Here is a 17,472-nt window from a genome sequence, read left to right on the forward strand (position 1 = left end):
TAAGCAGAAAAGGAAACAACTTTGAAAGTAGAGGAAATTAAAATAATCAAACTCTAGAAAAGAATGCAACACGGATGAACAAAAGGAAGCAAAAAGCACAAGTTAAAAAGGACATAAACTGTTGCCAGTATCGATCACCAAGGTGCTTCCATGAATTAGAAATGTATGGAAATCTGTACTGTACATGAAAGATGTTTCAAGCCTGTATTCCTGCACTAGTGCAGAAAGCAGAGGCTTTTCTCTGGATCGCCTCACTGGATGCCAGAGTGACCAAATCACTTCGTTTTTAATTTCAATTTTCACATCTCTGTCACAGGAATGAGACTTCTCCATAAAAAGTATTTTGAAATGTAAGGAAAGGTAACTCATACTAAGAAAAAACAGCAAAATTCAAAACAAAATAACTAATATTTCTTCCCTCAAACATTTTTTTTGAGAAGTGATGCTTCAGAGTTTCCATTAAACAGCTTACATTTCAGGGAAAATAAAAAAGAAATTGCTTTTATTACATTTTTAGTGCATAATTCTGCAGGAGAAGCGTATAATGAAACCTGCACTCTCCTCCTTCCCCCCATTTTTTTTTCCCCCCCATTATCCCTAAATGCTACCTAGGACTGTACTGAACAAAGAAAACCAAAATTTTCAGTGTGTAACGAAAGGATTTCTAAATCACCATTCATAATTTAAAAATGATACATTACAATTCAAGTAACGAACTGCTAAGTTTTATCACCAAAGCACAGAAGATTAACAGCTATCTAGCATTTCTGCAAGGCAGAGGGCTGTTTCTGGAGTTTCTAGATCTCCTTTTGCATTGCTATCTTCTCTGTCAGTCTTTTCTCGCTCTTCAACTTGAATATTTGGCATGCACCTCAATTCTAAACTTATCAGAATCACCAGCAAGGCTCTCGGATGCCTGATAAAGACTTAGAACAAAGACAGACCAAAGAGGAGCAGCTGGTCCTTTTATTACTCTGCTGGGTCCCTTTGTCTGCTCTGCACCCTGGAGGCCACCAGGATAAACTTGCCGGTGACAGTGAATTTCACTGCCTGTCTTCAGTACGAGCTGTAAATAGAATGAAAACTAAAAATTTAAGTGTGGCTTCAATTCCTAATGTAAGCAGAGCAAATCATGTAAAGGGGTGAGGGGACAGAGAGGAAAATAAATGACACAGCAAAAGCAATAGCTAAAATAATGAAGACAGAACAAGGTTTGCAGAAATGCAATGGTAATCCTTTTACCAAAAGTGCTCTCCTGCCCTGCTACCAAAGCAGAATTCATGGCACTTGCTTGCCTTGCCATGTTTTTTACTTCAGTGATAATTAAGTTTGCCTAGAAAGATGGCTCTGCGGAGTACTTTGCTGAGTTCCAACTTCTAAAGTTAGAACAACTATTACAAAATGTCCCATTAGAAAAAAAGCATATAGACACTGATCTGCATAAGAGCAGGTAACAAAAAAGCCTACAAAAACCACCTATTTGTAAACTGAAAATTAATTGCTGTCCTCAGAATACTCCTGGCTACTTCCTAGCCAAGTACTAGTACTTAGTTCCTAGTACTTTCTATACTAAGAAACAGAACTTGCTCTGGTAACACAAAAAGACATTGTTTCCAAGTAAGGAGTTTAAGCTGAATATAAGAATTTGCAAGTTTTGGTCTGCTTTTTCATTTTCCTAAACATATCTGAAATACTGAAAGGTTATATTCAGAAAAGGCAGCATCCAGAATTGATGCCTGACGCTCAGAAATGCCTACATTTGCCAGTCACCTCTCTAGCACACAGTTTTCCTTGATCCTTACCAGGTCCACCTTCTAGTCATGTCCAAAATATCTCATTTCACAACATCTTTCATAGAACTGCCTAAAAGTCATAAACTCCATTACGAAATAGTACGTGTTTCAGGTCTCCTTTACTACAGAGCTGTTCAAAGAATCCTCTAAGGAAAGAACTAAAAACTTGCTTCCATTCACATTTATCTCCTATTAGGAGAACATCATTACACAATCAAAAAAATATGAGATGCTTCGCACAAAGGTGAAACAATGAAAAGGGAACCTGACACTGTAGCTTAATGCAAAACTACAAAGCCAGAACAAAGCCTGGGATCCCTTCCTGCTCCCTGAACTACACACGTTATCCCATACATTACAGTTACCTCAAAGCAGAAGAAACCCTCAGGCAGTATGTTAGTATAAACAAATATGAGATTTAAGACATGTAGATGGTGTAAGACTGCTTTCCCTGTATACCTTTTCTACCATACTGTATAAGGTCTCCAAAGGAAAAGAAGATTCCCGAGCTAGAAACAACAGCTGCATCATCATCATCAAAAGGATGGACAAAAACAACTATCATCATTAGACTACAGCAGAGCTGGAACACCTGAAAAAAACACAATGAGGACTGAAGTAATGGAAGTCTTTAGCAGGGATACTTTTGCCTATTAGTCCTTTCCATTCAACTCAAGATGCTCAATCTATAACCAGCAGTCATTTTTTCCCTTCAGTATGGACTGCAGCATATTTGCGGCTATCAGCAAAATGCTATTGCCAAAATACTCAGAGGCAGTTTGGAAATGGAACCCTACAACGCACGACATATTTACAACCCACACACGCAGAGTAAGCGACAAACTCTGGATGTGCTGTAACTAACTGCATCCAGCTCACTCAAAACAAGTTACATCAGGTTGGGCTTGAAAAGCCAGGACACACTGAGTTGACCAAGCACTTAATGAAGTAGAAGTAGTTTAACGCTCTACATTTTGATCTCTATCATGCGCAGCATTTTCTTCTTCTGGACATAGTCACACTGAAAACAAAAGTTTGTGGAAGGAAACGCCGTCAGATTTTCTGGCGATAATTCCAGCTCAAACTCACTTTCAGCAGCAACTGATATTAAGACTTGAGGCTCCGTGCATGAGCAGCAGAGACACACAAGCAGTCTGGGGTCAGTTTAGATCAACTGTGCCACAGGGCACCAATGTCTAGTGAAAATACAGATTCTGGTGTATGAACATCTTGAACTGTTGCAGCAAAGTCTGTCAGAATCTAAGGACTTTGTGTGCAATCACAGCATCTGTGTTACACTGGTAACCCTGCAAAAGCCCTAAAGATGTAAGGACTAAACTAGCTCAGCTGGGGCACAAAGCACTCCTCAGTACAACAACAGGAGGCTTGCTGGGATGGCTGCCTCAGGAAGGATGCACATCTCCAAGCAAACCACCAGTCCTGAACTGAAAAAGGACCCAGATAAGGATTCCAAATACTGAAAAACACAGCCACCATACAAACTTCATAATCTGTCTTTCACCACTAGAGCACATCAGATGAATTCAAGTCACGCTATAGTTGCATTTCGATTTTTCTCCAACGTTTCGTTTCTGAGCATAAATACAGGATTTGAGAATCTGAGAGTTTGTGGTTTGAACTAAGTTTCATAAATATTCTGTTATTGCTAAACCAGGTGCTCTACATAAAACTGGGGCCACGCTGTTTTCACTGAAGCAGTATATAAAGGAAGATAGGCTTTTACAACCTAAACACATAAAATGAACTCATGGTAAAGTTGCATGACATGCTGCTCTCAACAGCAAGGCTGGATTATATCCCCAAAGGAAGCTCACTCACTGCTGCCTAAGGGTATGGCTCATCTCCCATACAGCAATAAGTCAGCTATTTGCATCTTTCACAAGACTGCATGTTTCAGAGGGAAGCATTGGGAAAAAACAAAGATGAAAGAACACCTTACACCAAACTGGAGACATAGTTTCAATCCTGAAAGCTTACCAAGAGGTGCTTTGAGAAATCTGCGCTCAATTCCTTGTTCTATCTGAAGCAGTGCAGATGCTAAGCAGTGGACCACATTATTAACTGGCTGAGGAGTACTTGTACTTGTTGATGCAGCACTTGGAGCTTCAGTTTTCAATCCAATGAGCCTAAAATAATAATGTATTAAACACATTTTTAACATACTTTCAACTCAACACCACAGATAGTTGCTTAAGTCTGCATCCACAAGAGATTACATTTTTTAACCTAATTTGTATGCATAGAATAAGGACATGAATAGATACTGCTCAGATGTGATTAGTCATACCAGTCCTCTGGTTTGCTAATTAGTTTAGCTAATTAAGATAAATCATCCTTATGTAACAAAAATAACTAAATTTCAAGAAGTGTGGATGCTAAATTTTGTAACAAATCATTAAGATTTCCAGAGGATTTCATCAGCTATTTTATGATGAACTTCTACAGGGTAGTCTCTTATTTTTTTAAATTTAAGAAAAAGAAATTAGAAATAAAAATCAAAATGCTCAACACCCATAGCAAGTTACTTACACATATTCGTAATATTTTCATTATGCAAAGTATCTTTTTATAAGTTAAGTATGAACAAATGAACTTAGTTTCAGCGACAGAGATGAAATCAGAAACTAAGCCTGTATTTCACATAGCCATATTTCACAAAGCATATGCCTTTCCCTCAGGATTTGTAGAAGTTTCAGCCTCAGAACACAGAGCAGCTAAGATCCTGGCTTCAGCAACTCTGCTGAATGCAACAGAACACAATGCCTTGAAAGGGATGTGCTGTGGATGTAGAGTTCTGCGGGTTTTATTTATAACGCTTTTAATAATAAATAACATTTCTCAATAAGAATAAAGTCATGTTTCCAATAAACAGCCTTCTTTTTTGAACAAAGACTAAGCAATCATTTCAAAGCATAGTTAATCTTTCCCAGCCACAAGCATTAAGTATAGCGTAGGAGGCCAACTTACACTAATGAAAATAAAACTCAGCTTCTATTTGAGGTTATTAAAAAAAAAAAAAAAAACACAACCAAACAATAACAGAAAAAACAACCAATAAAGAGTGTCTAGATTGTGCTTTATTCTGACGGATGTGCAATGCTTTTGTTATCCCTTTCCTTACTTCACACTTAAAAGCTGTTAACTATATTTTGCAGTCACATACATTTAGAGAGCCTGAAAGCAAGCAGAAAAAAGCTGCATACTTATTTGCATTTCACTAGTCATACTCCACAGTCTTAATGAGATGTCACTTGCTCTGGGTGGATTAAAAGCTCAGCATCAAAAGGAATCTGTCGCACGATTCCAGAATCCTATAGTATGCATGAATATGCAAGACTTTAACATTAGACTACCAGCAATTCAGAAATTTTGATGGAATCAGTATCAAGTGCCAAAAACAAAGCAACAAGCTTCTGCAGTTGAACAGAGAATCAGCAAATGAAGTAAGTGCCCAGGGTAACTGGGGACAGGCAAATTCCAGCTTCTTGCTGCATTAAAACAGAGGAATATTTCCCCATTGCAATTCTTAGAAAGCAAGCATCTGTAAAACGTGCCATTGACACAATGCTGATGACCCTACCTATTCTCTACACAACTGGAGAACTCATTCAAAAGCAGAGTCTTGTTTTAAAATACTATTTCAATTCGCTGGATTAGAACAGGAAAAATCTTAAAGAATCTTAAAACTTAAATTCCAATATTCAATTCCGGATTCAAAATTCTATCCACAAATACTGTTCTCATAAAAAGAACATTTCATTGCAAAATGCACAAGCAAACACTACGTTAGCCTGCATCCAATGAATCTTATTTCCTTGCAATATTTCAATATTTACTTAATAAATATGAAAAAACATCTTAAAGGTTTCTTTAATCTTGAGATTAAAGAAATTAATCTCAATTTCTGCAAAGAAAGCAATTTCTGAGACTAAAATATTTACGAATATTCACAGAAAAGTCCTAGCCTCCATTGGTTTACAACAAACATCAATTCAGTGAAAGTCTCTAATCTTTCCCAGAAGATTGTTTAGAAAAAAAACAAAACATTTTGTAGTTGCAAGACTATGATTTGAGGTTGAAGTTTGTTCTACAATAGGATTAGCATTATTAACATTACACGATGATATCACTGTTTTGCTGCAGTGCTAAAGGCCAATTCAGACCATGGCCAGTTTAATCATGGCTGTATAACTCATGAAGAGGTACATTGTACAGTTCAGCTGACAATCATTACTACCATTGTCCATTTTAAATACTCTAAAGCAGAGTTTTTATTCTGGAAAACAAAACATATTGGCAGAATCATTTTTCTCTGTATTTTAAGTGATATTGAAATGAATTCATCAGCTGTTGGTAAGAGATGTCAAAATAAAACTAAGACACCTGTTAGCAATAGGACAGCATAGTTTACACAACAAAGCAATGCAGAAATAACACACTTTACAACTCAAATCTTAAAATGTATCTGTTGAAAAATACCAAGTTATAGAAACGGAGAGTAAAAAGTCTGAATGTGAAAAATTGGAGTACTGGTAGAAAGATCAAATAGAAGAGCTGTTTAAATTCTAGTTCTTACCGGTCTTTAACAATAAACTTATCTTGGTCATCAGTTTCCATTTCTTCAGATTCTTCATTCACAGTTTTAATTATACCATTTTCTTTATTTTCATCATTTAGAAATTCATACCGCCCGTGTTCTAAGGCTGCTCTCCAAGACTGCCTGTCTGTAACCTGAAGCAAACATACAAATCATATGTTTCCAAAGAACAACAAACTTTTAGTGCCAATTACTGTCTACACTTAGTTTAATTACAGTGTCAGTAAAAACCACAGCACACAGGAGTTCTCATTTGAGTTACAGACTTGATGGCACCACTGTGCTCCTAGGTGCTCTATAGTTCAAAAATACCTTAATAGCTCCCAATGTTCCTTGGTAGATCCTGTCTTCAATGTCCAAAAGAAAGTCTCTGAGTCTCATTTCAAGTTGCTTTTCTGCAGATATTTGGGATGCATCATGGGCATTCTGCATCCTTCCCCGTACTGGAGGAGGAGGTCTAATGTCACTTTGAGGTTTGTCTGCAATAATACCAAATAGCTTTCCGTTAGGGGAGTTGGTTCCTTCAAGAAGCCGGCAGTGGAGGGAGCAGAGGCAGCACAAGGCAGAACAAACTCAACGCACAGGTTCAAAACTCCCCTCCTACAGCAACACTTGTCAAAGCCAACATCTCCACACTACTCCGGTCAAACAGCATCCTGGTAAGAGAAGATCTAAAAGACCAGCATCTGTGCATCTCAACACATAGGATGAAAAATTATTGCCAAAGACAGAAGAATGACTTTTAAAATTATCTACTGCTTTTGAAAGCACTCAATCATTAACAACTCTGCTAAGAATACAAGAGAAAAAACAAGTCATACTTCCCAGTATTTCCTGTATTTGTACTATCCTTACTCCGCTGGATAAGCATAATTCATTTCCTCTTTGTGCATTGATCTTTATCACCACATTTAAAACATACCTGTGCAACTGTCAAGTCACAGAAACTGAGAGAACAAATTACAGTTCCTTTTAACAAACTAACCTGTAAAATCAAACAGGTAAGATGCCAGGGGAATGGACTATACTGACTGAAAGCACGCACAGATTCTAAATCAAACTTCATAAATTTGTGTAAGTGGCAAACATCTTTTCAGAGGATTTACCTTAAATTCACTCAATGCAGTGATGAGGAGGAATATGGAAAACTTAGGGGCATTCGATAAAAAGTGCCTTAAAGCTGCTGTTGAGAAAGTCACAAGGTGAATTTCTACAACACTTAAGTGCACACATCTACACTCTGAAACCCATTACTGTTCTGCTTCCTCTTCTTGTAGTGAGCATTTGCCAAAGGAGAAATGACAAAACAAACAAACAAAAGAACCCCCCACAAAAAAAGAAAACCTCCAGAAAAAAAAACCACCATCCCATCACAGCATTGATGTTAAACCCACCTAACAACCAATGCAGCTAAAACCACTCTTTCATTATTCCCAAAGGTTTTGGTATGACTCTCAAACATGCTATTTTTTCCTTGTTCACAATACTCAGGTCAGCAAAAGTTTTTTTTATGCATTATCAAAATGTGGAACTGCATGTCCCACCTACTCAAAAAAATCAACCAGAAATAATTGCCTCCTTTTGTGAAGTTTTCATCTCCAGTGTCATATTTCATCTTTCCTTTCACTACACTGAAATGGGGATATCAGTTGATCAATGCTATGATTTACCTATAATAGATATTAATCTAACTCCAAATAAATCTTCTCCCAGTGTTTAAGTCACTAAGCAGACAGAAAAAAAGAAACCACTGCTTTTTAGCACACATCAATTCTCCATAAGCAAAAAACAAAAAAACAATACAAACATGTTTTCCATAGAGCAAAACAGTGTTGAAAAACAATTTCTGGTTCTCAGGAATTATTTAAAATTAAATAAAACTTAGAAGGTTCTAAAATATTATATAGCAATTCCAACTGTGGAAGTAAGTTAAGACCAGGAACTCTTCCTTTACCTGGAATATGGAATTTTTCCACAGGAAAACTGCTTAGTTGTTCATAAATTCTATTTTTCTCTTGTAAAAGAGTTTCTTTTAAGGCACTCTCCCTATGTCCTCGGGAATTGAGAGCCTCTAGAAGTTGGTCCAGTTGTTCCCGAGAACTGTAAAAGCACCAGCGGTTTGGTTTATATACTGGCCTTGGCACCTCTACAACAACACTGGTGTGTGAATCTTGGTCAACATTGGAGGTAGATTCAGAAGATTTCAAAGACTCTCCAGTTTTACTGAATACCTGAGGTTCATTTGTGCAAGACTGTACACTATTCTGAAAGGAAGAGGTTCGAGGCAACAGCATGTCTTCTGTGAGACCAGAATAGTCCTCTTCTATAAACAATCCAGGAACTGAGGGGAAAATCCAGTAGCGTCGGTACAAACGGTCACGACCTAAGGGAGTAATATTTGTGCAGGCAGTTGCATTCTGTATCTTCTCTAATAGTTCTTTCTCTTTCTTTTGTTGCTCCTGTTTTAAAGCTTCCTCATCTTCAGCAGTAAGAGGTTCACTCTTTTCAGAAGTATCTTCTTGTCTTGTAAATTCTTTAAATCCATTTTGCCCTCTCCTTCCTAAAAGGAAAAGGAAGAGTGATAACCATACCCATAAATTCTTTCTTTAGCTAAAATAAATCAGTGTACTGTTTTCTTTTGAAATATCTGTTGTTTTTGCAGACTTCTAACAAAAAGAATGAAAACCACATAATAGCCTGTTAGATTAGATTCTTACAAGGTCACTGAGGTATATTAACTGTAATTGTTTGTCAGGCAACAACAACTTGTTTGTTTGGTGGTTTTTTTTTTTTTTTTGTTATCCAAACAGCAAGCATGGAAGATGAGAAGAAATGAAAGATCACACAGATGACAGATCTTAAGAGGCCAGCTAAATGCACTATGTTTATGATCTTTTTTTTTTTCTTTGTAAGTTTACATAAATTCATATTTTCTTAAGTTCATTATAACCAAGAACTTCCCAGTTGCATGCATGCCTGTGTATGTAATGTGCACGCATCCACATAAACGCAGGTCAGAGCATTACCTCTCCTTCCTTTTTTGTTTGGTCCCAGCTCTTCTTCATCCTCAGTCACTGTGTCTATTTCTGGCTCTTTACGTTCAGTTTCCTTGCTCTCTGTACTGGTATCAAGGTCCTCTCGTTCCTCCTCCCTGGTATGATAAAATAATGAAAAAATGTGACTAGCTGACCAACCATATATTAAAAACTGAATGGAAAGAGAATGACACACAGTACAACACTGTATCTTCAACATAAATAGTATTTTAATATTAAAAGAACACTCAAAGTAACTCACTGAGTTGAAACTACAAAGCTTCATGTCTGAATACTAAAACCAGCTCTTTGGTATTCACTCTTCCATTTAAAGAGCATTACGGTAATCAGACTCTGACTGAAGATATCTATGTCTGTATGTTACCTCACACAGCACTTTTTACAAAATGTTTATATTTCCCCTCATTCAGCAAACAATCAGACTTAGAAAACTACATAAAGCCACCAGTATGTAACATCTATTATTTACCATCCCCCCAACCCCACAGTTATAGCTTCAGAAAAATAGCACAAATCTGACTTTGGCTCGTTCTCATCTCTTACAAGCAGATTTATTTAACTATCTTCCTCAAGCCGGTAAAGATATAGTTTTGCATGTATGCTTCCTTGGTTTTCTGTTGTGGTTTCCCCTCCCTCCCCTAGAATCACATGCAGTTGCATACGCATGAATCTCACCACCTGAAATCATACAAATTTAGTTTCAATATCAGAACAAAAATCTTAGTTTTATGGAAACATATGGGGCAGCATAGCATTTAAAAGTGCTATTAAATTTGATTCATAAACTGTTATGCAAGGTCAGTATTTTTAGTTCAAATCAAAACAATTATTTTTTTTTTTTTAATTATAAAAACTACAGTGGCCTCTTAAGAAAGTCTTCATAGTACTGAAATCAGTTAGATATGTAAAAAATACAAATTGGATTTTTTCAAGTTTCTCATCTATAAAGTTGTCAAGCTTTCAACAGACTAATGAGTACAATTAAAGTTAAATTAACTTTATGAAAGCAATTTTATTTTTAATTCTACAATACTAAGTTGAAAAAAACATTAATAATACCACATATCATACCCAACAGATACTTCCACAGCAGGATTTCTTTGCTCTTCTTCCTTCAGCTTTTCTTGTTTCTCTTTCATTTTTAACTCTTGTTCTTTCAACCTCTCTTCCTTCCTCTTACGTATCCTAGCAGTAATAAGAACACAGAAAAATCAATGGCAATTAATCTAGAATCTGATCCTTTACAGACATCATCATCTAAAAATAACATTTACATGGAAAGCATAATGCTAAGCACAACATTCACTACTCTCTAGGGTCTCATGAACACAGCCTAAAATATAAGCTGTTTCAGTGCTTCTCATACGCCTTTTGTAACTGTGGAACTAGCCTAATTTGTGTCAATAACATTTAGCTTCCTGTATCTTAGTTCTACCTTGCTGCTGCTGCCTCCCGTTCTTTCCGATGCTGTTCTGCCTTCAATTCTCTGAACTCCTGTTTTGCCTGTCGTAGTACATCAACAGAGTCCTCAATGAAATCTCGAGTGGAGACCAAAGTCAGAAGTTTCCCACAGAGAGCATGAAGAATCTTCATCTTTTCTCCTAATAAAATTCAGACAAGCGTTTATATTTCATCACACAACTCATAAACACCCCTCCTCTTTTATAAAGATGCACTGAATTACTTCGACAAAAACTACATGACAAGTAGTCAGATAATCTCTAACGTTTATTCTCTTTCATTACCTGGCAACAAATCATACACTGAGGTACTTGAAAGTTTCTTCAAGAGCCCAGGATTACTTAATCGCAGCTCCATGCAAGCATCATCAGTAGCATCAAACCCTCCTCGTTTCTGGTAGCGGTATTTCGCATTAGCTGATGTTACATCAGCACCTGATGCTAGAATGTGAAGTCTGAGAATCTCAGAAAGCGTGCAGCTATCAAGATCCAAGTTTTTCAAATTGCAGCCTACAGTTAAGAAGAACAAACAGTTATTTTACATAGACATTTACACACACATAAATATAAAAAGTATGCTTTAAAATACAGAGTAAAATAAGAACAATAACAAAACAAGAAGTGAAACCCACACATACCCTGATGTAACTGGGGCCATGCAGCTGCCAAAGTTGCAACTGCAGACAGTGCAGATTTTGTGGGGTCTGCATCTTCATCCAAAGCCTCTGTTAAATCTTTAAGAAATAAACACTTTATTCTAGTGCAAGTAAAAACTTGTACTGTGGAAGGGAGGAAAGCAAGTCATTGTTTAAAGTTGCAGACAAAGCGAAGAGGCCCGATATTTACAAATCAATTCCAAATCAGAAGTAATATATCTTTAAATGCAACTAAAAGCTAAGGACATGCACCACATGCTACACGCTGCTCTCCCTATACACGTAAGCTGCTAGAGCAACTGCAATGCACAAGACATGCACAATAGCAACATTAAAAGCAGTGGAAACAAATTAGGATACACACTTGAAAGCAAAAATAGACAATGCAAGAACACCTGTATTTTGCTTCCTCAAATGAACTGTTAATTCCTATTATCATTTAGAGAAGACCACCAAAACAAGTCAAACGTTTTGATGCTGGTTATCACTATTCACTCTGCACTTTTAATATGCAACTTAGAGATAAACTGACTGATCTGCACAGATGCCATTACTAAGATTCAACAAGAAACCTACAAGAAGCATCTACACTTAATAAAGAAATCACAAGTTAGCAAACTGACCAAGAAAGCAGGGGAACTGAAAGGCAGAAACAGCAAAGTTCCTGTTTCTTAGAAAAAAGTTTCCTTAGCACTTAGAGGTATTTCTCCAGAGGGTTGACATCTTTCTTTCCAGCACTGCATGCTGTTTGAATAATTTCACTTAATTCACTGTAATCATTAAGCAATTTCAAAATCACCAACTGAACAGAGCCACAATTCCGAACTAAGACTACATAAAAAGCAAATCAAGCAAAACTACTGTGGATTATATCATTTGAGAACTGCCACCTAGACATTACAAAATTAATCTCTTCATCTTCCATTCTCACCTTATCTGTACGCCACCATTTGAAAAAGTACTACACACCAAAGCCCTATACTCTTAGAGTTTCTGCAAAAGAAAACACCATCCCTAGAGAATTTAAGAGAGCTAACACTCAGGCTGACTACTACCAGTTTGGTTAGCCAGAATTACAAAGGTGAGAACATCTAATTCTGTTAAAAGAAAGAAGCTGTCTAAGTAGAATTATAAAACTAAAAAATTAAAAAAATAAAAATTAAAAAATAAAAATTAAAAAATAAAAATTAAAAAATAAAAATTAAAAAATAAAAATTAAAAAATAAAAATTAAAAAATAAAAATTAAAAAATAAAAATTAAAAAATAAAAATTAAAAAATAAAAATTAAAAAATAAAAATTAAAAAATAAAAATTAAAAAATAAAAATTAAAAAATAAAAATTAAAAAATAAAAATTAAAAAATAAAAATTAAAAAATAAAAATTAAAAAATAAATAATAAATAATAAAAAAGGCTTTACATTGAAGTAGAATAAATATAATGGACAAACTGCCTTGCCCATAACTTTCCCAAACTAGAAATGAACAACATATTTTTGCAACTGTTACCCTCATGTAGTGAAATTAAAACATGGTAGTTAGATTGCTATTTCTAATCAACTAAAGAATCTAATCAGTCATCAACTGTTCTATGATTACCCAATAATGGAACCCCTGATTATATTGCCCTAGCAGTGTTCTCTCTCAGTACTTAGACTTGTTAAATTCTTTATAAGATAACTGCCAAAGTCAACTGTAATTATTATGTAGTCCAAATTTTTAACCCTGCATCTCATCTGTAACTGAATTCAATTAACAACAGCAGCTTCTATTGCTGAAGATAGCATTCCACGTTTTTCAGAAAGATATTTTACAGATCAGACACAAGCAAAAAGTACCATGTCTTCACAGGGAGTACTAAAGGAATCGTCAAATTAAAACTGGAAGTGCTCTTCTATTCCTAACTCTAATGACATCACACTAGCAGGAAGGATGAAGTTTCTCCTTAATCAAATTTCTCAGTCCACAGAGAAAGGACACAAAGGTAAACAACAGTGTGGCTGTCATCCTTCCCAGCAAGAACTGCATGAAGCCTAAGAATTGTGAGTTGTTTTAGACCTCACAGGAGGTACACATGACAGTTGCATCTTATAATATTTTCAAGGTTCCTAAGTATGACACTTCTTCCTGCCTCCTCATTTACACATTTTTTGAGAGAAGGTCACTAGATAGGGAACAAGCATAACAATGAGGTAGGATCAGCTCCCTGATTCACAGCAAGGCTTTATAAATAGCCAAACTTATACAAATAAGGGAGAAGCACCTTGCAAGGGCATAAACAGAATACTTTCAGTCTGTGTTATTGAAAAACCCCTGGAAAGCACCGTGCGTAGCAACAACAGCCTATTCTACAGACTGCTGTACTTACAAGAGCATTCACAGACCAGCTGAATCACTGAACAGCCTGAACACAAAAGCAGTCTACTGAAGATGAAGACACGTACAAAATGTTGTTCACTGCATAAGTTTGGAACAAGTTCTGAGGAACTGCATTCGGAGCTCCTGTAGAAACGTGTGCAGCTTCAGCCTTACCGTGAAGCCCAAGGGCAGAGTGACAGTGAGCTTTACTGGAATGCTACAGAAACAAAGTAGCATCTGGTAACTGCAGATATACACTTGTATGACTTGAAGGAGAATGAATATGAAATTCTTCATTACAGTTGTGGTGGAAAGTCTTAGTTTTTAATCTAATTAGGTCCAGATTTTTCTTTCTAGTTGAAGTCCTTCAAAAAGATTTGGGAAAGCATCTCTCTTCCTCACCCTCAGGAGAAACAACTAATAGTGCTGAAGGAGAAGGAGAAGGAAAGTAGACAACTTTCCTTCACCTCCTTAACATAAGCAGTGCTGTTAAACGCTTACTATGCTTTGCTGGATACAAACGCAGTAACAGTAAGCTTGTTTCATCTGAACTTCCCCCAGCACCCACTCTCCATGCTCAACGTTTTAAATGCAGATAAAAGTGAAAAAACAAGACCATTTGCATACAATATCCATGCACAATAAGACAAAGTTAAGCAAGGAAATGACACAAATCATGCAGTTTAAAGTTAATTCCAGTGCAATCAGTTTTTCAGCAGTAAAATTAAGGATCTGACCTTTGGTCTCAGCATCAGCTATTTGATCTTTGGCCACTTCTTCTTCCTCTTCGGCCATTGCCTGAAAGATGGCAGTCAGGAAGAAAAACAGCAATTCACATAGTGGGCCTTCAGTGTCATTTCCTACAAGAGCTTCCTCTAAAACTTCTGTGAATAAAGTTTAAGAAGTGTCACTTTTGCCACAAAGTTGGAAAACAATTATGTACTGAAGAATTGAAAAAAATCAAACATTTTTCCTTTAGGTATGATAAAAAAAAAGTTACCTTCCTATAATTTACCACAAATATTCCTACAGTAATACTGTCAGGAAGCACTGACAAAGCAAAGTTTATTTTACTCTTGCAGTTACATATCAAGAAAGCACAAGGAGACATTTGCAGCAAACAGCTTTTATATTGAAATTGATTTTTATAAACATTGCAAAAACTGATAGTTGTGCATGTATAAGCACTGCTATATTGAAGCTGCACAGACAATTCTGTAGCAGCGGTATCATGGTGCATCTAAAATGCTTGTTAGAAGGACACCACAAAAATGAGGCATTTTGCCACATAAATGACAACTTGCCTAAAGTCACTCCTTCAGGAAATTCATCTTGAAGATCAAAGAGTTCCCCAAAAGCATATAAAAACTCCAAAACCATCAAAGCATCACCAAAGATCTCAGGAGGAAGTCTCGTCTTCACTGGCATTGGAACTGGAAGTTCCTACAATCCAAATGCAATATGTTAATATTGTGTTTGGTCCCTGCAGAATACACAGCTGATTAAAAACAGTCTATGATTCTAAGGATCATATCTGTAGGGCTTTTTGTCATTGTTGTTTGTATTTCACAGACAAAATCTCTTACCACAACAGCATTTCTGTAGCATCTGTAGCTTAAACAAAACAGCACTTAACCTGGTTATACATCTTTTGAGATACCAAAATATTCTACTTCATAAACATCAACACAACTTTTGACTTCATTTTAAAGGAACTCAATTCCACGACAGGTTAAGAAGGTTGAGTGTCAAGATATTTCTTTTAAGTCAGTATTATTCCACAAGAGTTTTGAATTAAAGTTTTACAGAACTGTCCAGACAAGCAAAAATAAACATTTTCTTAAGAAGTCACTCATCACTGCTTGCAAAGACAAACAAACAAAAACTCAAGACATGCATCTAAAAAGCACAGCCATTTAGCACTAGGATTAGTGCTAGACACAATGTTGTGTCTAATGACTGAGTGTTCAGCATTTGCTTTTTTTTTTTTTTTTTTTTTTTTTTTTTTTTTTTACACTGGTTGGGCAGTTACAAAAGCTGAAGACGTTTCAACGGGAATTGATGTAACCATATAGAGTCATAGAATCACCAAGGTTGGAAAAGACCTAAAAGATCATCCAGTCCAACCGTTCACCTATTCCCAATAGCTCCCACTAAACCATGTCCCTCAACACAACATCCAGCCTTTCCTTGAACACCCCCAGGCTCGGTGACTCCACCACCTCCCTGGGCAGTCCATTCCAGTGCCTGACCACCCTTTCTGAAAAGTAATACTTCCTCATGTCCAGTCTGAATCTCCCCTGCCGTAGCTTGAAGCCATTCCCCCTGGTCCTATCACTAATGACACGAGAGAAGAGGCCGACCCCCAGCTCACTACAACCTCCCTTCAGGAAGTTATAGAGAGCAATAGAACAAGATTGTTTAGCAGACACTAGCAGGAATTCACACATGACCATGTCTAACTATTTGACTTTCAAATTAGTATCCTGATGCACGTCTTCAAAGATTTGTCTTCACCTATGTTTTTTAGTATACAGATTCAAACAGTTTCCAGAAAGCATGGCTCCTCTCCACACAGGTGGCAGTTCACAATATGAAGATAACCACGCTTTAAAAAGAACACAGTACTTCACGTATCTTGAGAACAGTTTTTCTCAAGAAGCAGCATATAGATAGACCTTTCTTATTATTCCCTCATCTGAACTTTAATCATATTCTTGTCAATTTTTACTGTAATTATGATGATCCTTTCCCAGCTTTCCCCTTGCCTTTTCCAACTTCAACAGCAGAACTGTTTTGCAGTTTCTCTTCATGACAATCCCCTTCACTTTTCTTCAGTTTCTTCTCTTCCTATAGAACCTACTGTTTCCACTCATCTTCAAGTGCCTATACAGCTCAAACTGCAAATACATTCAGTTCTCATATATTCCTCCCAATGAGTGCTATCACTTCATTTACTACTTTATTATATCTCATTTTTCCTCTTTTCTTCCATCATGCTTCCCAGAAAGTCTCAAATAAACCCCATCGTTGTGTTTCTGACAATTTGGCCTCCTTTTGCTACCTGCTGCCAGAATTAAATGTAACAGCACATATGTTAATGCATAATATAAGACAATACTCTGTTATTACAACCACACTATTATCTTGTTTAGAAGAACCACCTTTGGGAGGTAAATTCTTGTTATTTTCCATAGATCTCCAGTATCATCACAGAAATGGCCAGAGTTGGAAGGGACTTTAAGGATCATGAATTTACACCCCCCCCGCCACATGCAGGGCCACCAACCTCCCCATTTAATACCAGACCAGGCTGCCCAGGAACCCATCCAACCTGGCCTTGAACACTTCGAGGGACAAGGCATCCACAACCTCTCTGAGCAGCCTGTTCCAGCTCCTCACCACTCTCTCTGTAAAGAACTTCCTTCTGACATCCAACCTAAATCTCCTCTCCCTCAACTTAAAGCCATTTCCCTGTGTCCTGCAGTTATCAACCCTTTCAAAGAGTTGATTCCCTTCCTGTTTGTAGCTC

At 36.7% G+C, this 17,472-nt stretch overlaps 1 protein-coding gene across 5 annotated transcripts in view; it reads right to left on the minus strand.

Moving 5' to 3' along the window:
* BAZ1A (bromodomain adjacent to zinc finger domain 1A) overlaps positions 1-17,472 on the minus strand; it is a 55,505-nt gene that overhangs the window by 10,870 nt on the left and 27,163 nt on the right. For 3 of the 5 annotated variants that reach the window (XM_048947840.1, XM_048947842.1, XM_048947843.1), the window contains 10 exons: positions 15,245-15,383; positions 14,678-14,824; positions 11,213-11,437; positions 10,903-11,068; positions 10,539-10,652; positions 9,438-9,562; positions 8,366-8,971; positions 6,724-6,890; positions 6,391-6,545; positions 3,792-3,940 (listed from right to left, as the gene is read on the minus strand). In XM_048947840.1, coding sequence (XP_048803797.1) covers positions 3,792-3,940; positions 6,391-6,545; positions 6,724-6,890; positions 8,366-8,971; positions 9,438-9,562; positions 10,539-10,652; positions 10,903-11,068; positions 11,213-11,437; positions 14,678-14,824; positions 15,245-15,383 — 1,993 coding nt within the window. Of the gene's footprint in view, positions 1-3,791; positions 3,941-6,390; positions 6,546-6,723; positions 6,891-8,365; positions 8,972-9,437; positions 9,563-10,538; positions 10,653-10,902; positions 11,069-11,212; positions 11,438-11,565; positions 11,662-14,677; positions 14,825-15,244; positions 15,384-17,472 lie in introns of all 5 variants that reach the window. The other 2 variants (XM_048947838.1, XM_048947839.1) reach the window with 1 other exon arrangement.

This window comes from Lagopus muta, chromosome 6 (assembly GCF_023343835.1).
Source record: "Lagopus muta isolate bLagMut1 chromosome 6, bLagMut1 primary, whole genome shotgun sequence".
In the NCBI taxonomy this organism is placed as follows: domain Eukaryota; kingdom Metazoa; phylum Chordata; class Aves; order Galliformes; family Phasianidae; genus Lagopus; species Lagopus muta.